Raw genomic sequence first — 23502 nt, forward strand, 5'->3', positions numbered from 1 at the left:
TGAAGTGCAGGTGTGGCATACTACCATGCACTGCCCTGTTTGTTGACATAGCTAATAAAACTGGGCCTGAATTAAAAGGGGCAAAGAAGCCAAGCATAATGTAATGTGATTAAACAGGTAATTTTTGTAGCATTCCCATCGTATGTACACATATAGTGTATACACACTGTATATGGTTCTGAAATGCAGTTTCTAGCTTTCCAGATGCTTTTTAGCTATATGCCATGATTTGAAACATGAAGGTAGGCTCAAATTGTGTTCTTGCTGATCATAGAAGTCCCAAGCCAACTTGCTGTCAGATTTCTTAAAATCTCAGGATACTCTGACCCTTGTCGTTATGGTCTTCTAATACTTACTGCTGTATTACTGCTTTGGTGTATTTATCTGACTCTTGAAAAATAATGCCTTACTACATGCAAGTGTATATTTAAAAAAAAGTGAAACATTGGAAAACAATGTTTTACGATGTGTTCAGTTAGAGATGTTTTCCTCTAATACATTAGTAATCTTCTGTCTAATTTTTACATTAGAATAAGTTTCGGGCTTGACTTGACAATTTGCTGAAGTGAAATGTATATTTCTGTTCTGCTTAGAAACAAAGAAATGCCTTTTGCTGTGACCCACCATAGTTAAAGAATGTGTTGTGGCCTGGTTTCATAAAATATCAATTCTTACTAATGACATGAAGAATGTCCTCAAAACTTTTTTTAATCATCCAAAGGGGAAATTAATTTTTTAAGGTTTAAATATGTGGCAAAAAGAACAAAATTGCTGTGAAACTACAGTTACGAGAAATTGGACACAACAGCCCATCTTCCAAGATAGATCCAGCTTTTTCTCATTGGATCAAAGCTTTAATCTCCAGTAAGACCTGAGTAGATTTGCAGGAGTACCATTTCTAAAATTTCCTTCCCGAGGCATTTTTACTAATGTAAGAGTCATATGGAACAGAAGTAAGTTGCTTGTTTTACTTACTGTTTTAAGCTTACCAGCTGTAGGTTATAATTCCTGAAAGGATCTTTTTCCGTTACTTCTGGTATAAAATCATGTACAGGAGTAATGCTGCTCCTGGTTTAAATTGCGCACAAAAGTCTACCTAAAAGTCTGCTGCTTAAAGGTGTGATCATGGCATGTACCCGGGAGGGGGTTTAATCATAAGGTCCCGTTTCCTCTCGTGGAAAAAGGTGTGAGGTGGGGCTCTCTTCACTGCTGGTGCAAAGATCCTGCAGTTGCTGTGCTCCCCTAACATGCTCTTCAGAAGAGTGCAGGGAGTCAAGTGTGCCCAGCAGTTATGTTTGACGTTGCAAATCCCCTCCGGAGAAATATTGGCATTGATTGTGAAGGACCCTGTGTTGGAAGGTCATAGGGAAAGTGAGCATATAAAGGAATTTCAGCTGCGATTCCAAGGATGAATGTTTTGCCCTTCAGAGGTTACAAGTTTTGCCCTTATGCAATCAAATATCAAATGTGTGTGTGGAGGGTTTTTTAAGACTGCCTTAGCATTATAAGATAAAGCTTAAATGCATTTTTGTGTAGTCTTTGCAATGGAAGTGGAGCCACATAAGTACAGTTTGTTTTCTTTTCACTGTGGATAAGAAAGATGTCATTCTACATTTAACTAGGGGGGCAAAAATAAAAATATTTTTCAGTTCCTTGCAGCAGTAAGTGTGATGTGATTCCAGAGTTGTAGAAATACAAGTGAGAGGAGCACATCATCAGTGTGGACTTAGTAGCACCGTGAGTGTTAAGAGCCGTGCAACACCAATAAAAATGCTCAGCATTAGGTCCTCATTACGTGATGTGAGATACGTCATCACTGTTGCATCACCTGGCCATCTAAAGTAGCCAAAACAAATGGATGCTGTATATGTGATGTTATAATTTTCCTTAAAATAAAAACCCATTCTCAAAGGGAGTCTTATCATGGAGCTATAATTAATTTGAGATCGCACAATGAAACAATTGAGCCATATCTTGAGAAGTAAGATTTTTATTTAACTAAGCAGTACTACCTTGTGAAATATTTTTATAGCTGTCTTTCAGGAATTATATCCAGAAATGGGAAAGCTGAAAACAGGTTGAAGTATTCATCTGATGAATATTCAGCTACTTCAGTGATAATGCTTGCAATGGACTTGGGAAATATATGTGAAAACCGTGTTTCAGGCTTAGTATAGGTCAAACTTTTGCAAGGTCTGTTGGTTAAATTTGGACTGATAGTACAGGAATGGTGAAAGCTATATCCTTCACAGACAGACCGCTTCTGAATGTCCAGTGCAATAAGCTTGAGGGATGCTACAGCCTCTTTTGAAAACCTGTTTTTTTTAAAAAGTGTGAGAAAAAACATTGTACTCTTAAAGCCATTTACCCTACTTCAAAAATTCAGCACCAAAGCTAACAACTGACAGTTTTTGACAGCATTTGAAAGTGGTAAATTATTGTATAGTGTATGAACCAACCTGAAAAAGAGACGCTATGCTTTCCTTCCTTGTAATCTTAAATTGGAAACTTAAAATTCTTTCCTTTCAGAGCACGGCTTTTGTACCGTCTGAGCTTTCTGCGTTTAGTTTAGTTAATGTCATCCTGCAGTTTTAAATTGGGGGTTACTCACTTTTTAGATGTATAATATACAAGATTTAATTTAGAGGCTGAGTGCAAGCTAATTTTACTTAGGGTTTTGGCAAAGTACACCTTTCTCTGACTGCACTGAATAAACACTTTTTTAGCAGGCAAGAGTTTCTTGTGGTAAAGTAAGGTCTCCTCCAAAGAGAGGAAATCTGTCGGATGAATGAACTAAAGCTGTCGGAAGTGTTCATTAAAGGGACATTTTGGAGAGCAATTTCAGCTTTTAAATTTACCTGAACTGTTCTTCTATCCAGCTACCACAGGGGAAAAAATAATAGGCTGTAGATAGTCTGAATTTTAAGCATTTGCTATTAACAAGCATTTTCTAGAACACTCAATGAGGTCTGTATGATATTTCTAACAGATATTTCTTATATGAAGAACAATTACAGAATTGTAATCTTAAATATTTGTGTCAGTTAAAATTCTTGGATTTTGGGGATGGAACATGCTGGGAGTGATTTCCTCCCTGTTCCCCCACCCCACCAACCCCAATTAAATATTTTTGAAACTTGTTGGCTTTGATCTTTGACCAAAGATTTAACTAAAACACCCTTGCAGCAATATATTATCATTGAAGCTTTATCTACTCCAGAGAATGTGTTTTGAAAGTGGAATGCTATTTTCTCTCCTCTGAACTACAAATGAGGTATTGCATAGCAATTGATTTTGACTAATTAAACACAACAATGTTAGATTTTTCTTTTAGCTGTTAGGGTTTCTTATGTTTAATAGGGGCAAAGTTCCTTAAAATCCTGAAGGGACATATGAGATGCCAAATAAATACATTGGTTACAGTTCAGAACAGCATATTTCGTTTTTGTGTCATATCTAATTAAATCAGCTAACTTGTGTGGCTAAGTACAATTATTAAATAATTTTACATACTACGAAGAAAGCTTTAGTTTCCGAGACTGTGGTACCTAAAGTGAACATTTTGTTGTTTCCCATTTTGGAGGGATCTTGTTTTGATGGAGTTTTGTTTTGATGTTTTGATGGAGTGTGTTTTATAGCATTTGTTAAAGGTTGGAAAAGTATTTTCTAATTAATTTCTTAAATTACCTATGAATTCCAGTGGAAGTCATATATCCAGAAGGTAAAAAAATTAATATTGACAATATCAGAGTTGTATACATGTAGGGGAAGGGAAACGTGTGTGCCATAAGAGCAGTCCACATTTGGGGTGACAGGAAGAGAGCTGATTTGTAATGTTGGGTTTACTATGTCAGCAGAAAGCTGTGTTGGAGGAAAACTTAAAATACTCAGAGACTTGGTCCTTTTCTAAATAGCACATGTCAACACTTGTTCAGACCTCATAACTCCTAACTGGAGCAGGGGAGGGGTCTTCAAGTGTTGAGTCCTGATTTTAAAATCAGGACTTTTCATTTTGTCAGTTCAAAATATCAAGAAATATTTCTAATTAGGATGTTTGAATACGGAGGTAGAAAGTAAAAAAAGTACTGAGCAATTTGGTTGTCTGGACTTTATAAATTGTTTCATACAATTATTTTTTTTCTCTTAGGAACATTTTGTCTAAGTGTTTTACAGAAGGTAGGATATGCAGATCTTAAGGAATTCTCTACACCACTAAGAAATGTTATATTTTATGTTTAATTCACCACTTCATTTTGAAATAATTATTTGTTGCAAAAACCTCTCTGCTGGCAAAGTTAGAATGTCTTCAACTTTTTGTGTGGCTTCTTGGAGTAAATTGTAAACAGTAATGTGAAGTCAGATTTTCTTTGAAAGTAATACCAACATTTTTAAATAAATTGTTAAATAACTAATCAATTTTCACATTAAAGCAAGACAATGTCATTTCACATATTTACATTTAAGGGTTGAGCTAACCTGAAGAAGCATAAGCTTTTTAAGTGAAAAAGCTTATATCTTGTCATAGATCTGGAATTTTTTACCAGCTTTAATGACTGTTTACATAAAGTATGTTGGACTTGATCAAAGAGCAATATGCTTTGCAAGCACAAACATCTGCTTTTGTGATTATGTGTTTAAAAAAACACCGTCTGTCACAGTAGAAAAGGATTCTAAAAAATGGGGGGAACACAACAGGGGGAAAAAAGACAGGAAGACTGTAGACCTGCTTTTTGCAGGGGCAGATTGTGCAAAATAATGATTAAAAAGTAATATTTTATTTTTCTGGAACTCAAGCGCTGAGAAGTTTATACGTGATCACTTGAGCACTGTGGGATTCTCTTCCTCAGTCTATAGGTCTGATCATCATTTGAACTGCTTTCAAGGAGTAGGAACCTCCCCGGTACTCAGCCCAAAATATTCCATCCTGATACTTGCTCCTGTAGTGGCCTCCTCTGTACCACACCCCATTAAGGTTAGAATGGGCACATGCGTTGTACCACCAGCCGCCTTTGTGAAAGTGAGCACAGTTTCCTGTGGAACAGAAGGAAATAGGTGAACTTCAACATTAAAGAGCTGAAATGGAGATTAGCAAATGTTTTCATGTTCTGGCTTATTCTTAGAGGGAACTTGGTAGCACTTCATAGCCTGTTGTGGTTGTATCAATCGCTGCTTCCACCTGAATTATAAATTCTGTTCTAATAGCAACCATTGCCTGGAGGGGGGATTATTGACACAGTATTTAGTGTGACAGCTGAAAACTAAGGAGATCAGCTCTTCTCAGACTACCAGCAGTGCTTGTCCATGAGCTAACACTGAAGGAACTCGGATTATGTACTGTTTAGAAATACTTCAGTGGAAGCAATGTGAGTTGATACAGTCCCGAGCAGCACGCAGAGCCACAGTTCCACAAAGAGTTGCTTGTAACTTGTGTATTTACTGTACCAGGCTTGTTTTAGGAGTGTGCAAGATTTGTCCAGCTTTATGGTTATTGACAGCTGAGAAAAAGCAGTTGAAGTAGTGCACTCCCCAACCTTTCTTTTACTGCTAAGTCTTTAACGAGAAAGCTGGAAGACGAGTGTGGAAGTGAACAAAAAAGTGCCCTTTAAGGAGAACAAACCAAGTGATCTGCCCATTTCTCAAGTATTGGTACATAACTAAGCCTGTGCACAATTGCAGTTCCTTTCACGCTGAGAGGCTTTAGTTCATGGTGATTGTTATATGGCCCCAGCACTTCTCTGAGACATCACCTGGATGGGTATTCTGACTGCAGAGAATCACATGCAAGTGATAAGGATGTCATTGAGCTAAATATAAAGCTTGCCTCCAGCGTGCATGCAATGAAGGTATTAGAATTTGAATTTCTGAATGGTGCAGGGGCCCTGTCAGTGTGATTTTTATCATTACCCATTTGAAACATCTTTCAGTAGAGTAGTTAGTCTGCATTTACATACTTTTTTGTACTATATTCTTTTTTTAAAGGTGGTATCACTAATAGAATCAACTGTATTCACTTTTTAAGTACATACTAGTTTCCTTACCTGAATACATATCCCTGTCTCTGTCCAGTGTTGTAAATTGCTTTCCATTATGCCATATCATGGAATCACCTGCGTTTCCTTGGTATGTTCCTAAGCGTAGCCTGTAGAATTCGCTTTCGGGCTCCAGACGGAAACTGCTGTATTCTGCATAGACTTTCTTATTGCTCCAGTCCTCTAACTCAATCAAGAGTCTGTAATTATCCTGATTGGTAAGCATGTAAATATTTTCTAGTCCCAGCCAATACTCTCCATCAATGTTTCCAAATCCTTTCTGTACAAAAGAAGGTCAGAAGGTGATTTTAGTGTAGTTTTTGTTGTTTGTAAAAACACTCTTCAGCAGGAGTATTATAAATCAGTGGAATCTGTGTACTGAAAGCCTTTAAGCTTCTGAATGACTGCTCAACCCATGCATTTAAATACTTTATTTTGCTGCACTTAGCTGTTTACTCAGCTGGACTGCTAGGTGCATGAGGTACTACCAGAATCAGTGAAGGTGGCAAAACTATCTGCTTTGTCATGTGCTTTTTTTAAGATAAAGGGAGAGAGACTAGGGAAACTGAAACAAAATATTTCTTGATAAAGCTAAGGGGATCTGTAGGAATACATGAATAATGAAATTTAAGGGGATATATTTCCAGGTGGGAAAACGTATTTATGGATCAACAGTCTGTGTTCAAGGTAGTAACTTTGTCTTGGCTTTTTCATGCAACTAGTGTTTTACTGTAAATTTAAACACATAACTCATCTGTGCTCTTTACTAGATCTATTAGAAATTAAATACAAAGACATCTTTCCTTTCAAATCACAGACTACCAGCATGGTAGCTGTGAAGTGATATTTCATGTCTGCTGTCTCCTGTCCCTGAGTAACCCAGTGTTGTCAACATTTGACGTTGCAGCTAAGGAAGTTACATCACCCAGAGCAGCTCTCTGTTACGCTTCCTGGTTTCTGAGGTCTTTCTACTCTCCTCCTTAGGCTATTGATTATGCAGGGTCTATAGCTGATTTCCTGCTTCAAATCGCTTTCTGGGGAAGTCTCTCTCCGGTAGATAAACAGTCTAGGCTCCTAACTCAAGCTGCAGTTCCACAAGTGGCTTAAGTTCATCTTGCTGTTGCCAAAAATGGTAGCAGTGCTTTTCTCCTGGCTTATGGCCACATTTGCAAAACTTCCCTTGTGTCAACATTGTAGCTGTGCAGCCACACAGAGACTGGAAAAGTAAAAATGTGGGTTTGGGAGACATCTGTCAGTGGTGCAGCCTTTAGTTTAAAGCCAGTTGCAGAGGTGCACCTTCAAGTACTTGAAGCTGGGTGATTAGACTAAATTAAAATTCAGCCACTGCAATTTAATGAGAAATCTCTTGGGGGTTAGGTCTTGTCCAAGATTGATCCATTATTAAATACTATTTGTATACTCTTATATTTTCTTTGCATTATGTTCAAAATGTTTATGGTTACTATGTAAGACATTCTACCTTAAACATACTAAAAAAAAGGGAAGAAAACCAACCCCAAACAAACAAAAACTACCAAACCCAAAAAACCCAAACCAAAGAAAAAACCAACCCAAAAACCAACCACCCACTTTTCTGAGAAGTAAAGACTTTGAATGACGGTTACTAAGGGATAATTAACGTTAATATTATTAAATTCCAAGAATGCAAAAAGTGAAAATCCTCATAGTAATCGTTTGTAATTTTCTTTGTATATATGATACTCTTTTTAGATTACTAATTAAGTTAAATGTGGCTCAGTCATCTCTTCAGATAAAATGCACATGGCAGTTTTAGAACTGTCCTGTATGTATGGAGTCGGCACGATTATTAAAAAAACCCAACCAAGTGGATTTTCAAATTTCCTGTCTAGCATGTAATTACTCCAAAGCAGCATGTGTTTGTCATCCTACATATTTTGCCTACTAGCACATTATATCACAGTAACACCAGTATGTGTTTCCCTTCACCAGCCCTACATATTCAGCCCTACATATTTTAAAGCTAGAAATTATGTCCTTGAATTCATTATTAGGAATGTTTTTAACTTGAGGCCCTGATCCTGCAAATGTATTAATGTGCTTAAATGAGTAATTCCACTGGCTGAGATTGCTTATTCATAAGGGAGAGAATTAAGCCTTTCAAGTGCGTTAATGGGAAGCATGTGTTTAGTTAGCTCTTTGTAGTCAATGACTTCCCAGTCACTATCTAGAATAATGTGTCTCCCCAGTTGCTGTTTTGTGCATGGCAATTGCAGGCTATTTCAGACAAAAAGTTAGTTCATAGGAAGTAATGTATTGAGTGAAATAGGGCATTCCCACTGAACCGTCTTTGCCTCTGAGGGATGACCATTCTTTTAAATTATTTTTGTTTGTAAAATGAATTTTACTGCCTAACTTCAGCAGCTATCTATTTCCAATTCCTTGGTCTTTATCACTGAGTACAACCGTTTGCAATGAAGAACTGCACTGAAAAATGTTCACACCTTCTTGATTGCAATAGATAATGTCACTGCCACACTGAAGTGAGGCAGCTGATCCTCTGTGTTCCAGGATTTACCTTGTAACTGTCCCAGTTCCTGAAGAAGTTGACAGATCCATCTGTCCTCTTCTGAATAACTGCCCATCCCCCAGGGTCCAGGCTGTTCTCACACCATAGTTGCATTGGCTCATTACTATTTTCAGATTTGATCATATAAATCCCACTGTTGGAATGCCCAGCTTCCTTGGCTTGTTGGCAGTCTTTGAATGGACCTTTTTGAAAAGAAATACAGTAAGCGTTCAGGTTTGGTTATGCAGTCCACATTGTTCTAATGGTAATGGAAAGTCAGTAGTTCAGTGAAGGTAAAACTACCGTGGAAATCAGTGTAAAAAGTTACTGTCTTGGGTTAATTGTGTGTGGATATAGGTATGAATAAACATGTCAATATCGTATATATATTTTTTGTTTAAAAAACTTCACTTTGCTGAACAGATAATAGACTTCAGTTACCAACACTGAATTTTTAACTTTGTCTACCTTGTCAAAGATTTATACTCTGACTCTTCATATTCAAGCGCATTATGATTTTCATTAACTATTTTTTCCTGTACCACTTTTACCAAAGGTAGATGTCAATTTACTTCATTGTCCTAGTGAACCCATTTGAAACTGGTGGAAATTTAAAACAAAACGAGACAAACACAAGACACCAAACAACCCACACCCACACCTGAATACATAGTTTGAGAGCTGCTCTAAGAAATATTTACTGCCAAAGTCTCTGGACGTGGAATTTAGTGAAAGAGCATTCCTATACTTTGTAACTGTTTTGCCTTTATGTACTTGCTCAGCTCTGGGATCAGCCTGTTAACTGTGGATAGGAATCTGAGTTTTGTGTGTCATCCTGGTGTGATACATGGATACTGATGAAGAAAATATGCAAGCAGTGGAGGATTTTTGAGCAGCTAAAAGGGTTCACATACTTGTTTTCAGGGCTGTGATTCTATAAAAATGCTGTTGCTGTTGACAGTGCTGCTTGAAAGGTCTATTCTAGATCGTGTGAATAGTTTTACAAATGCTGCTTACAGAAGAGCATCTAGTTATTCTCTAAGAAGCATGCAGCTTAGATTTCTCTGAAAACTTCGCCTAGTTTGCATTTCAATTTTTGGTAACATTTTTATTTTCTACTTTCTCAAGGAATTTATGTTCATGTGTCATAACTTCACTTGATTTAAAGAGAAACTGGTTATTTAATAATGAAAAGCAGGATACATTCTGATGGCTAGTTAGTGGTGGATGCCCTAAATGTATTTGAAAACTCAGACTCTGTAAATGTGAAAATAAACTACCTACAGCTTTCCTTTTCTTTTAGAAGGCTCATTTTCTCAAAGCTGCTTGGAAGTTCAGAGAAAACTCATCAGTCACAGAAGAAGCTAATGTTCAAGGAAGCATAAAAGAATGTTGTTGAGGTTATTCTTTAATCAAAAGTAGAGGTCGAGTGAGAGAGACCTTCATTGCAGATTAAGGTTGCGTGACAAAAGCAAATTGAAAGCTGCTCTTTTTTTAGATCTTAAAGTAGTAGCTGCCAGTTGGATAAGTTTGTAATTAGCAAGAAATCTGTAAAGCATTTCATATTAATTAGAGTACAAAAAGCTTGTGTATCTAATGAAGGTGACTACTTTGAGCTCCTGGATGTGACAGCGCTACCAAGAATGCTGCAGACATTGAGCCATCATTGTAAGTACTGCTGCATACGCTACTGTCAGTGCTCAGTGATGTTTTTGTCATTCTTGCAGTGCACGCAGTAGTAGCTTAGGAAATAAATACTGTAGCTTTGGTATACAAGTGCTTTTTCTCTTGTTCACAGTTAAAATTTAGACACTCAATGTGGACTTTGCAAAGTTTGTCCAGTGGGTAATAATTTCCTGGGCTACGTTGGGTCTCATTCCCTTTCCTTCAGTTGCTTAAAGTAAATTAGGGCACTGTATAACAGAACAGGGAGGTTGTTCTAGAAGTATTACTGTAAAGTGATTATTGCATTAGAAAAAGTGTAAACGGACAAGTAGTAGTATTTGTAATGTTGAGTATTTCAACTCCATTAGATCTGCTTTGTATTATTTCATGTGATCTCTACTGGAGGAGGACTTGAGGACTCACTTTTCCATAAGAGATCCAAGCAGATGTTTGGAGTGATTTTAAGTAGCTTTTAAGGCAGACAGAATTGTGCTACTCTGTTCATATAATACACTTTGATCACTTCTGAAGTTCAGCTGGCATTAAGGCCACAGGATGCAACTTGTCTGCTCTGATGCTCAGATTTGTCTATGTGCTTATCATAAGTTAATGTTGTAGTAGAAGTAACAGACTTCTGCTCCTAGTGCAAGGAAATCCAACAACTCCCATAACTTGAATCTTTTTTGAGAAGTAAATCCTTTGTTATATGTAATTATTTGAAGTTCGTATGTAAGAACTGATCTATTTCTTGTTCAGCGGAAATGCTGAGATCTGTGAAACAGTGTAAGACTCTCCACAGTGCTGGTGTGAGTGGAGGCTCTCTGGCTAATGGAAAAAGCATAAGTATTCTGTTTAAAATGTTGTTATCTATGTAAGGAATAAGTATCGCAGGCATACCTAGTCTTTTGTAACAGTTGTGTGCACTAAGTTGCTGAGACAATTAGTTGTAAGTTGTAAGTCAGAAATACTCTGAGAGGATGATATGTTAAATATGTCACTTCTAAAATTATGTTTTAGACATGACTTAGTACAGATCACATTCTAATGTAAATCAGATGTAGTAGAGAAGGAAAGCAACGAAATATTTTAAGTTGGAAGCTTAATAAAGTGATGGCTGAATCCTATTTTAAGATGCCAAATAGCATCTTGAGTGTATGATGTAGAAGCTATGCTGTTTAAGCTTCATATAGAGAATTTCCTGGGCAATAGTAGAGGAAAATTCCAAAATAAAATTGGGCATATATTAAAAAAAAAAAAGTTAGATTGTTAACTGAGAGGTAGCAGCAGCAGAGCGGGTTGTGTGTGCATGTACTCTTTCTACTTGAAGTTACTTTTTGCAACATAGTGGCAGCAAAATTTGGGGACACTGGTTATTATTCCAAGGATTAAGATAATTGTGAAAACTGTAATTCATAAGACTATTATTCCTCTCAATTTTTACAGTATTTCTTATGCAAATTAACCAAAATACTCTTCTGAAAATAAGATCTTATCCTTTGCTTCCCCACAGATTTTTGAATTTTACTTTCCACGCACAAAGTGAAGATGCATATTGACCCTTCTGTAAGCTTTTGCTGTGTGCAAGTGTGTGTTAGGTACAATTTCTTCAGATGGAGTAGCAGAAAGCTCCTACTTGTTTGTTCGGTTGTTTATTCTGTCGTAATCAAGTCTTTGACAGGCCTGTTTCTAAATGGGAATGTTTTGTTTTTATTGTTTTTATGTATTATAAATAGTCATAATCTTTTAACTGGAAAGTTCATTTTTCTATGACAGACAGTTTTGGTTCTGTGCACCGTTAAATACGCTTACCTTAATTGAAAAAAAAATCAGAGATAATAACTGGGCACTGTGCTGCAATTTAGAAGTTTTGGTTTTGATTGTTGTTTTACCTGTTGTAGTAATTCTCAACCCTCATTTTCCCAAGGCACTGTAAGAAACACTTAAACTTCAAACTCAAGAATCTAATATCAAATAAGGGAAGTTGAATAACGTTAAAATAAATCTCCGAAGATTTCTTTGTGTTCCCTTGCAAAAATTGATTCAAACTCTGAACTTTTAGGGGTAAAGGGGTTAGTGAAAACCATGGTAGAGAATTTAGAGGAAAATATTTAGTGCTATTACTTAAATTTTGTATGTACAGCAAGCATATATTGAGAGAAAAAAAGATGCATTTATAACAAAACCTTGAAGCATGGGTTTTCTGGGAAGCAGGAAGTGGCCGTTTTTTAGAATTATACTTTTGCTGTCTGACCAGACATTAACGTAATGATTTTATATTAGCTGTTTCCTTTGTGTCATGATGTGCGATTTAAATTCTCATGACATCTGGCGTTTTACTTGGGTTTGTGCCTGAGTTTTCTGCAGACCATGAATAAAAACAGTTGTTCTCTACATCAGCAACTAGTTGTTTGTAATGCTGTAGAACAGTCACAAATAAACATTCATCTTCATCTTAGGAACCAAGCTGAACTTCCAACTGTGACTAAAGGCAATTTGAAAGAAAAAAAAAAAAACAAAACCAAAAACAAACCCAAAACCCAGCCAACCCCTTGTGCAGTGCAATCTAACAGAAGCCAAGAGCAAGCACTTGATGTAATCAAGCAAGATTGGATGTCTGAGAAAAACTTGTTTTTCTGAATCATTGGGGTTTTTAATTGCAATTCTGTAAAAATTTTAATAAAGTGAGAATCATGATAGCATTCAGGGCAGATCACAGGTAGGTAGTTTGCTTGTCACTAGTTTTGTTTCTAGTGATAAATTAATTTATCTAATGACCTGAAGAATGTAATACATGAAGATGTGATACAGTCTCCTGAATGTATTTTCATAATATTTATGGAAGTAGTTTAACTTGCCATCCCCTACTGACATCAGATTACTGGGAATGTAGTTACTCATTTTAAATTTTCAAAGCTGAGTGCATCTAATTGGATCCAGCCTTGATTCAATTATCCCTTCAAACTTATCTTACTCTCTTGAATATTTCAACCAGAGACTTATTGCGTGGCTGTGATGGTGCATTTAGATGTTCATTTTAAAGCAGCTCAGAACAGAAGGAGCAAAATTCTTCTAGCACGATTCACTTCTGGCAAATGCATATGTGGAAGTACACAGGACAACTACTTCAAATTACTTCATGTATTTAAGATTAATTAGCTTCTCTTATTCACCATTGCTGGTTACTGTAATATGTAGCTAGTAGGCATCTTCAAAGAAACAGGGCTAAATACTAGAAAGTGTATGCTAATGTTGAATTTTCATTTCCATAACTCAAACCCAGCTGGAGTCAGAAACCCCAATGCTCTGTGACTCAAAGGTGTAAATTCTTCAGACTGAATTTAAGTATGAACTATTTCAACAAATTTGTCGTATGCAGCTATAGCTTAAATATTAGACTATTTGGCAAACTAAAGCTTTGCTTGGTGGGGTGGGGTGTGGAAATGAGAATCAGGAGCAAGGTCTAACTGTACCAGATACTTTTAAACTCTTCATTCTATTTCTGTAGCTAGGACAGTTTCCCTCTGAAATAGAGAAATCTCAGGTTAGATAGATAGTGAGAGGTAACTCACCCTCATTAATTAAAGCCAGTGGTGGTACTCTGAAAGGACTCTTTGTAGGAGAAGTAGCTGGATCAGGTGGTGGTTTTACATCTCTGTCTCTAGGGTAACCTGGGTCTCGCTGTATCTCATTACCTCCCAGAAGAACGGGAGTGTAGGGCTGGCTGTTGGGAATGTGCTGTGGTACGACTTGAACAAGAGGTGGAGAGCCATGGGTGTCCTGTCTTGAGAAGATTCTCAAGCACTGCTCTTCCAGCAGCGAGATAGTCACAGACTGATTATTTACAAGATCAGTTAGTGCTGCATATTTTACTTCAAGCTCCTTATATTTTGTTGCCATCTTCAACATTTCTGTTGTAACATTAAGGACTTTGTTTTCCAGTTGGGAAAGCTCAAGTGAGTTATCACGCTTTCGAATTATTTCATGTAAGAGTTGCATATAGAGCTGGGTGACCCGAGAGTTCATGTTGCGACTTTCTTTCCTCAGTAATTTTACTTCATTCACAATGTTTCCATCTACATCCACTACCAATTGCAAAATGTCAATCTCCCGCTTTTGCTTGGACAGCACATCCTTCAAGTTCTCTATGTCCATTCTTGTGACTTCATCTTTTCTGTTACCCGTACCTGGTCCATTAGTATTCACACAAATTGGCCCTGTGATTTTTTGTTCTGGGACCAAAAATGTGTAACCGCATTTTTTCCCTTCCTCTCCACTGTCTGCTGAACGGGAGTGCCTCCGTTGGGATGTTTTATTAGGCGTAGATTGTTCTGTACAGCGCCCAATAGACAACAGCAGGAACAATAGTACACCCAAAGTCCATTTAAGTATCTTCATTTTGAAGCAGGTATGATGACTGTCAGAAGAGACTATTGAACAGATAGAAAAGAAAATAGTTAGACCTATAACTAAGGCTTCTGTGCTGGTTAAACTACCAAAAATGATGGGTTAGCCATGCTTACATGTATGGAGACAAGTCTTTGGAATCTGTTACTTGAAGTTAGGTTCCATTAGATTAGCTTCAAAGAACAGCTTTCTATTTTGAGCGGCAAACTTTAACATTTAGGTATTGGATTTAGTAGAAAAGTTGTTGCAATAGATTAAACTTTCAAAACCAATGTTCTGCTTAGATTATGTATTATGCTTTCATTATAAATTTGACTGCTTAGATATGTACTTACTGCATTTAAATGCATAAGGTTACAGGACATAGAGTGCTTACAGAATATTTTCATGGAAGGGAAGTAGGGAGACAGTGATGGCTGACAGTGTTTTCAGAAATATTTATATCAATTTTGGACTTTGGGTTATATAAGCCCTTCTGGTCCTCTTTTAGCTTTTTATAGGTGTATGTATGGATGTGTAACTTGTTAAATACTATATACATACCTATTCATAGATACACACATATATTTTTTTAGATTTGTGTATATACAGAAATAGTAGACTTGAAAAATACAGACCTATCGAACACTTTCTGGACATTAGTGTTAGGCAGGAGGTTAGCATAACATAGTTGTCTTAAACATTGAAAATGATATATTCAAGTAACTTCACATTTGTGAGGAAAACCTGTAATGCTGTTTGCTCTGCAATTGTGTCCCTACTTAGTTGCCTTTTGAGGTGAACATTTAAAATTTTTGTCACACTGTTTTTGTATCTTTGAGAACATTTTTATCCAAATAACACTAAAGTATTGGGTGCATAATCAATATAAGTACCATACTGAATTGTTTCATATACCTTTTAAAGAAGATAATGTATTTCTGTTAACTTTGTGTAAAAAAATAAAATGCAGTGATAAAGATCCAGGAATGTTTTTATAGAGACCTGGGGTTTTTAACTTTATTTTTTAAATATTTGAGATGGTACACAAACGTAGCACTTAAATCGTAGAAACCCCCTCATTTTTCATGCTTTATTTGCTTTGTCAAGTAGATCATTCTTCAGTGTTATCTCAGCTGTTGATCTGGCTTTCTTTTCCAGACTACTGTTAGTAGTTGTACAAGGTCTTGTACAGTGGCCTTTGCATAGTTACGAAGAGAAATAAAGTAAAACCGGAGAAAGTTCATAATTTTCATGCTTCTCCTGCCAAGTTCAAGTGCATTTGGCAATCCTGAAACAGTCACCCTGAACGAGAAGCAGAACAGTGCTGCTTCCTTTATATTCACATTTACAGATGATAAGATGACTTTTGTTTCGGGTCATTCCTCCCACTTCTGTTACTGGCTTTAATACTGTTGCTGCAGATGACATCTGCTCAACCTCAGAGTAAGTGTATCAAGTCCTTTATTTTTTTGGCTTCACTAAGAGCAGTGGTTACTACCTTCAAACCATGCAGGAATTGTATCTAGGAATCTTGATCAAATGTTCCACTATTGCCTACAAAACTTTTTTTTTTTGGTTGACAGTTGTCCTGTGAGCCCTGCTTCTGGGAGGGAAGAAAACACTTGCTTTCTAACACAGACTGAAAATCCTTTCTTAACCTACATAAGTAGAGGGAATGCATAAAAGTTTGAGAAAGTTTTCAAGTATAAACTTACTTCTTCATGTTTCACTGTTACTATGTAGTAACAAGTATTTTGGTATCTACTAAGAAATATTTTTCCAGAAACAGAACTTGGTTAAAAGTTTTGTTAATGTTTCTCTGCTGAAGGTGTAACTTTTGCTTTTTTTTTTTTTTAAAAAAAGGTATCACTTTTCCCCAGAGCTAATTGTGTATTTTTCTTTGGTAATTTTAGACATTTAAAATATTAATCACTTGAACCGTGTAGTTGGGAGTTCATTAGGTTAAATTTTCACATGAATCATGGTAAACACATGGGAAACGGGGCTGTATGTGGTTTTTTTAACTTGACAGGGATGAGCTGAACTAATTGGCTGAAGCTTGAAACCCCTTCCCATCTCCAAAATTATTTTTTGATACTTCTTGTTCAGTGTTCGCAGATGCAGGGAAAGTGACTTCATGGCATATGGTTAAGGATGAAGCCATAGTACAAGTCCAGTATTTTACTGTTTTCACAGTATATAATAGCTACTTCATAGTCCAAAAAGGTGAATAACACTTTAGTTCTCGGTATTTTTTAAAGACCCTCTACAGTTACTTAAATAATGAATGGTTGGGGTTTCTCCCCACAGCAGCACATTTTTCCCCCTGTAATACATTAAAACTTGAATGGATCTTTCAAAACCAAACATTTTGCAGTGCATCCAGCTTTCTGACCATTTATTCTGCTGCAGTCTCCTTTCTGCATTTCTTCTAATATTGTATGTGTTCATTTTGAACATTTTGTGCTTATGTGTTCAGGTTAGAAGTTCTGTATCTCCGTGCTGTCAGACGATAAAATGAATTAAATGATCTAATATAGCATAACCAAATGCAACAGCTGCATAAGATTATGCCCTAGAACTTCAAAATCATTCAAATGTCTTGTATTAAACTGAGACATTCAGATAAGCATGGATCAGTTCCTTCTGAGAATCTACCTGGTAGGGAACATATATGCTTCCATGGAAATTTTGCTGTTGAAAAATTAAATGTCTTATGATGGTGCTTGGAATGTTTGAGAAGCTTAATGCCTAACTTGTTATACAAGAATAGGTTCTGAGTAAGATATTTACCTGGAGTTTTAATTGGCTTAGAAGGAAATGAAAATACTGTTTCAGAAATTTCCTGATGTTCTGGGAAAGCAGCTTAAAAAAATATAAACTGTTTACCCAAAATATCACAGAAAGATAGCCTAATGTGTTAAGACCTAGAAAGGACAAATACTAGAGTTGGGAAGTAGTTTGAGTGTTTGGTTTTTGGGTTTTGTGTTTTTTTTTTTTTTTTTTTTAATTGGGCACATTATGTCACAGATTCCCAGGTTTTGATGTTTAGGTAGTGTCATAACTGCTATGAGATAAAGCAGTTGGGGCTCAGGGATCAGTTTATACAGAACCACAGTCTCAAACACTTCCTGCAAGTCTAGAGTTGCTTGTAGTGACTGGAGCTGCTGAAATACCTGAATGCAGACATTGGAAAATAAGCAAGAGAGGGAGATCATGATTACAGATACTATTGCTCTAAAATATGTTATTTAACTCTTTATGAACTCGTGATTTTTAAATTAGAATAGGCTGTCACTTGGTTCTGTCGTGTTTCTGTATCACCCAGTTTTGAGTCTCAGATTTCTGTAGAAGTGGCATTACGTATGTTCTGGCATGCTGATGTTTCATTGCCTCTGCAGAAGAAAACATGCAACTATTCATAGCAACATAAACTTCATCATCTTGTCAGAAATACTCAGAGCTGTGGATAGGGCTTCAGTCCCATTTTACATCTAATACCATTCCTCTTCTGGTTTCTTTCTTTTTCCAGACTGATTCCCATGCAAAAAAACCGAACTTGTTTCCAAAACTAGTTCTTGATTTATTACTTTTAAAAAGTGTTTAAAGGCACAAAATTCCAATTCAAAAGAGCAAAATAAACGAGTAACTAGTATTTTTAACTTTCACTGAGAAACTACTGTAACATGGGCTGTTACCCCCCCCAAATATCATATCCCTTAAAATATTAGAGTTGCAGGGATGTGTGGAAGCTAGTATATATTTGGCATTTTTTAACTTTCTACACAGCATACTATTTGTTCTTTGTACTGCTCTGACTCTCATGATCAGCAGGATGTAAAACTTGGAGACCCACAACACAAATTAGAATCTGTTCTTTCAGAGCTGACGAAGACTGCTTCTCCCTGGGCAGTGTAGGTTGTTACGACTGAATGTAAGGGAAGTGCTGCAGGTAAATGTGAATATAGGATTCCCTTAGTGTGCAAAGCGCAGTATCAGTACATATCTTTATTCAGAATGTTTAGTAAAATAATATGGTCAAATGATAAATACAATGGTGCCCTCTCTTATCAACTTCCATTTATAAATATGTAAAACAGGAAGAGAAACAGACAGGTTTTTCTGAGGAAGTAAACTATAATACTGAGAATGAAAATCCTCTGAACATGATACCAGTTAATCTGAAAGCTCTGTTATTGATGTTACACCTACTTCTTTTTCTATTGAGCTTTCTCTAAGCAGCTAACATTAATAAAACCATTTATATTCTCCTCTCAGAAAAAGTGGGGATTTTTGTTCTTTTTAGCTTAAAACTGGGTCCATGATACTAGAAGTAATACTGGTGTGAGGGAAACGCTTCTTATTATAGAAGTGTTCACATGTTTTTTTTGATGTATCTGTGTACTTCTCTAAGCTACTTTCCCCTGTATAAATAAGGACTTTCCCAGTAAGTCACTCTGCCTTTGCTGAAACACCAGGCTTACTTTCAATTGTATTGACTGGGATCCAGGAATATGTTCTTGTTTTGTCAGTCAGATACATGATGTATTGAGTCACAGAATTCTACTTCTCTGAGATTAACAGGAATCTGATTACTTTTAGAAAAGGCAGCCTAAAAATCTTCAGGGGGTTTTGAAGCAGTCATTGAAATGTGTCACTTCTGAAAATGATAGATTCTTAGAAATTCTCTGCAGAATAGATTTATAAATCTTGTCATGCTAGATATTCTGAAAACACAGCAAAATATCATAACACTTCCAGACTCTTTGGTGAATTTTCTTTGTGAGGATTCCTTTACATTTGTTTGCAGCCATTGTTTGCACCATTTTAACAGGCAGGCACAATGGAGTGGTGCATTTGGGTTCGGAAATGTGTTATTTAGGGGGTCCAGAATTCTCTGTAAAACACATACTGAAGACATGAAGCATCTCGCCATGTTTGCTATAGGAAGTTCTGTTTCATTCATTGGTGTGTAAATTTTAAGGACCAGACTAATAGGGCATATAACAAACAACTAACTAACCTCAGCAAAACAATAATGAAAACCTGCTGATAAAGCTATGTATGTACTGGCAGAAGTTTAAAGATTCAGAATTTCCACTCTTCAAAGAGAATTCCTTTAAGATTTTAAACAGCATATTTTTCTATCATACATCAGATCATTCTTGTGGCACCAGCATAATATTAGTAGTCTGTTATTTGTTTAAACATTTAAAAATCTGAACTCTAAAGCTGGAAGACAGTAAAAGAGTTAAAACCTTCACATAGCCAATTTATTACTGCAAAACTATTGGCTCAGCTGTTTTCATTTGTGAAAGATTTAGGAATTGTTCTAAGCAGTGTAAATCAAAACCTTGGCAAATCATGAATGAATGGGGACTGGTGTCCAAAGCATACAATGCAGGCTTCAGATGCGGGGTTTTGTTGTTGTTTAGATTGTTCTCTTCAATATGTAAAGAAGCATAAAAGGATAGTAAGAAAAAGGGCTCAAGAACTTGGAAAGGCTCCATCTTTCTTTTTTGTCAAGACTGCTTCAGACTCTTTTTCCTCCCATAGCTCCTAAACCTTAATGAAGTTTGCTTTCTGTAACCCTTTGTCTCTTCTTTTAGCATCACCCCCTTCATTCTCTCTTAATGTGTCAGACATTTCTGAGAGTTTGTGAATACAAATGTGTAACTTAAATTTTTTTCCATTGTTCTGGGTTATTTACTGTATTTTAATTTCCAAGTCAGCATGAAGAAAGGCAAAATTAGAAAATTATGTATTAGCAAGTATTTTCTTTTTTTATCTGTACTTTCATCTTCTGTTTGTAAACAGCTTTCTTGGTTTAATCCTTGACTTGCACTGCATCCTTCCCCTTCCCTGTCCCCCCCTAAAGAACTGTAACAAAACACTCTATTTTCCACTTAACGTAGTGTTGCCTTGTATGATGCATTTTGTTTTTAAAATGAGTCTTTATTTAGAAACAAACTGCTGCTGACTTGAAGTACAATTAACTTCCTCATCATTCCACAAACTGTTAAAGGAAGGGATTAGTTGCTTGTTGCAGCAATGTCTTTGGATTTTCAGCTGCACCATTATTTGTGCTACAAACTTGATATTTTGAATCGATGTATGACTCAGGTTTCTTGGTTGTACAACTCAGACTATTTCTACTGCTCAGAAGCACCACAAATCAAAAAAAATTAGTTGAAACTATATACAACGATTGCTACTTACAGATGTGCATTGATTTACTTGGGATTTTTTACAGTGGTTTTATTGAGGTATCCATTTTCTAGTCTTAGTAATACTAGGTCTATTCTCTGGCATTGGGTGAAATCCAGCTTTCCTGAAGTTGATAGGATTTTTGGCTTTTTGGTAGGATCAGAATTCAGATTAATATGCTTACTACACTCAAATTACATGCTTAGCAAAGAATGTGGTAGTACTAATTTTCTGTAACTGTATGTAACAAAATCTACAGAAGATTTACAGCTAAACAACTGAAACTTGTTCATCCTTACAACTGGAATGAGTTAGTCTCTGCTCTAGTGCAGAGTTCTTTTTAGTTCTTTCCAAGTTTCCAAAGTCTAACAAATGCCACAAAAGTGAGTTTTATATTGTAGTTGTCAAAGCTTTCTCAGACTGAGAGAGATTTGTCTATTCACAATTGTACATGAATGGTAGTTGTATGTAGAATTAGCAAATAGCTCAAAATTAGACTTGCAAGTAAGAATAACTTTAAAACTTACCAAGGGGAAAAAATCTTCCAGCTGTTTTGCTTCTGTGGTAGACGGAAAATCCAGAGGCCAAGTGGCTTTTTGTTTCTATATTACCCGATGCTTGTGGATTGTTAATCTGCAGTTGGAGTTGAAAACTACTTTTGTCTTTCTCTGTTAGATCCAAGCTGTACTGAGGAATTGGGTTTCTCCATACGATAACCAAGCTAAACTAATCATTAAAAAAAAAAAGTAATGCTCCAGTATGTTTTATTCCAGAAGAGAGAAAGAAATGTTTTTAGAAACTGCAGTGTTTTACTCTCACATGCAGAAGTGCACTAACCAGCTACAGCTGACCCAGATTTCATATACATCACTCCTGGACAGTTTTTTTTTAAACAAACACACACTCGACTTAGATGTTCAGCCCACCTATGATGTCACCGCAAACACACTGAGAGCAGAAGAAACTCCTCCTTCGGATTTCCTATCCATACCCTCCAGAAAAGGAGGGGGTAGGGAGGCTGAGAAGTTATGAACAAGGAAAGATTGTTTGCCAGTAGAAGGGAGGGTACCATATGGCAACAGACTGTGCAAGAGTTCAGCAGGCAATTACAAATCAAACATTTTTACTACGCTGCCTAAAGATGCCTTTCAAGTTATTACAGTACTGGGCTTCATTAAGAAGAAAGATTCTTTCAGGCTGATAAAACTCGATTTGTGTTGCTGGGAATAAAAGGGGCAGCCTGGCTGGATACAACAGGAAAAATGAACCACTTATAGTCTAGAAGAATGTTCAACAGAATGTCGCATTCAATTCTTGACGTTCACTTAATAAAAAACAGTTCCAGTTTTTAAGCACATGAAGTCTCCGATACATGTGGAAAATGTTAAAACAGTGTGTGTGATGGTTTTGGGTGGGTATCAGAATATTTGATAACATCTGACTGGTGTTAGAAGTAGCATTATGCCCTGTGAGGAATGCAGAATACTGGTTTTAGTTCTGTCAATAGTCAACCAGCACCTAAGTGCATTCAGTTTGCTTTCATTGATCTTTTCAGTTTCTTCGCAAAGGATGTGACAGTTACATTTGAAAGAGAATTACCTGAGTACGCTTTCAAAATTATTTTAGACTTCATAGAAATTCCTTGAATAAGTTTAGAGACTAGCTCTCTACAGAAGAGCTCTTGATTTAGCTAAAAGAAAAAAAATATCAGTGCTTAATTGACTAAATCATTCAGAAGGATAACCTTACAAATACATTGGCTTATAAAATCATGCATAATATTGCAACTGTTGGTTCATAGTGAATTTCCTTAATTATAATTAGTAAGCATGATTCGCTTTCTGTGGAAGACCAAGCAGGTTTGGGATTTTTAAGGCGTGTTTGCACATTACTTAGCAAAGTCAGGTTCAGGATAGCTTATGCAGTCTAGATAGTAATATTTATAATGATTTGCTATCTAATATTTCTGATTATCTTCTTTATTTTTTTAATAGCTGATCCAAGCAGAATAGAAAACTGAGAAATGTAGTAGTATACCAGGTCATGTGTAATACCTTTTTATACATTTTTTTTAATATGTCACCTTTCAACCACAAGTATTTTAATTTGTTTCTCTGTGTGTGCGCACACGCGTGTGTATGTGTTGATTTTGGAGTGATGCCCAGAGTTTCCCAACTCACATTTGAGGACTGTACTGGTTAGGTGCTATACAAACACAACTGCTGTTCTTGTGAGGTTGTGTTAATAGTCTTCCACCTGTAAAGCCAAACTTCTTGTTATGATTCTGGTTATACAAGGCTGAGAGTGAAGCAATATGTAATTTTAGAAATTTCCTGTTACTGAAATAAGTTTCTTAAAAACATTCAAGTTTGTATATTTTTTTTTTGTTTAGATATATTGTGGAAGATGCAGGGGATGAAGACCAATTCCTTTTAATAGCAGAGCTGGTCAGGATATGTTTGATTTAGTTGAGAGAAAAATGATTAGTCTTTGGGTGAAGTTCAAGAAATTGAGTTGAATTTAGAATTAAAACAAGTGGTTTATCTACAGTAATAGTATGTAAGGAGGAGGATTTTCCTCTCTACATGATCAAGGGATTGAAAGACTAGTAAGGTTACAGTGGTGGTGAGGACGAAAGCAAGTTGGACTTGGAGATTTATCTATAAG

The 23502-nt window shown here is 36.3% G+C and overlaps 2 protein-coding genes across 13 annotated transcripts in view; one reads left to right on the top strand and one right to left on the bottom strand.

Annotated features, from left to right (window-relative positions):
- The window catches only part of RALGPS2 (Ral GEF with PH domain and SH3 binding motif 2), a 152321-nt gene that overhangs the window by 90528 nt on the left and 38291 nt on the right, over positions 1–23502 (top strand). The window lies entirely within an intron of this gene.
- Positions 1983–21735, bottom strand: ANGPTL1 (angiopoietin like 1). Its single transcript, XM_075096864.1, has 5 exons — positions 21363–21735; positions 13812–14669; positions 8587–8780; positions 6039–6309; positions 1983–5031 (listed from the first exon to the last, which is right to left on the bottom strand). Exons 2-5 carry the CDS (start codon positions 14635–14637, stop codon positions 4844–4846), a joined length of 1479 nt encoding a protein of 492 aa, XP_074952965.1. The 5' UTR covers positions 14638–14669; positions 21363–21735; the 3' UTR covers positions 1983–4843.

This window comes from Phalacrocorax aristotelis, chromosome 6 (genome assembly GCF_949628215.1).
Source record: "Phalacrocorax aristotelis chromosome 6, bGulAri2.1, whole genome shotgun sequence".
Classification (NCBI taxonomy): domain Eukaryota; kingdom Metazoa; phylum Chordata; class Aves; order Suliformes; family Phalacrocoracidae; genus Phalacrocorax; species Phalacrocorax aristotelis.

What these genes read in the sequence shown, in the direction of transcription:
- ANGPTL1 (XM_075096864.1), bottom strand. Translation starts at nt 14,637, where the DNA reads ATGAAGATACTTAAATGGACTTTGGGTGTACTATTGTTCCTGCTGTTG. An exon ending in ACTGGCTTTAATTAATGAGG is followed by an intron (nt 8,781 to 13,811) that starts GTGAGTTACCTC and finishes CTTTTCAAAAAG; the next exon opens with GTCCATTCAAAGACTGCCAA. An exon ending in AGACAGGGATATGTATTCAG is followed by an intron (nt 5,032 to 6,038) that starts GTAAGGAAACTA and finishes TCTGTTCCACAG; the next exon opens with GAAACTGTGCTCACTTTCAC.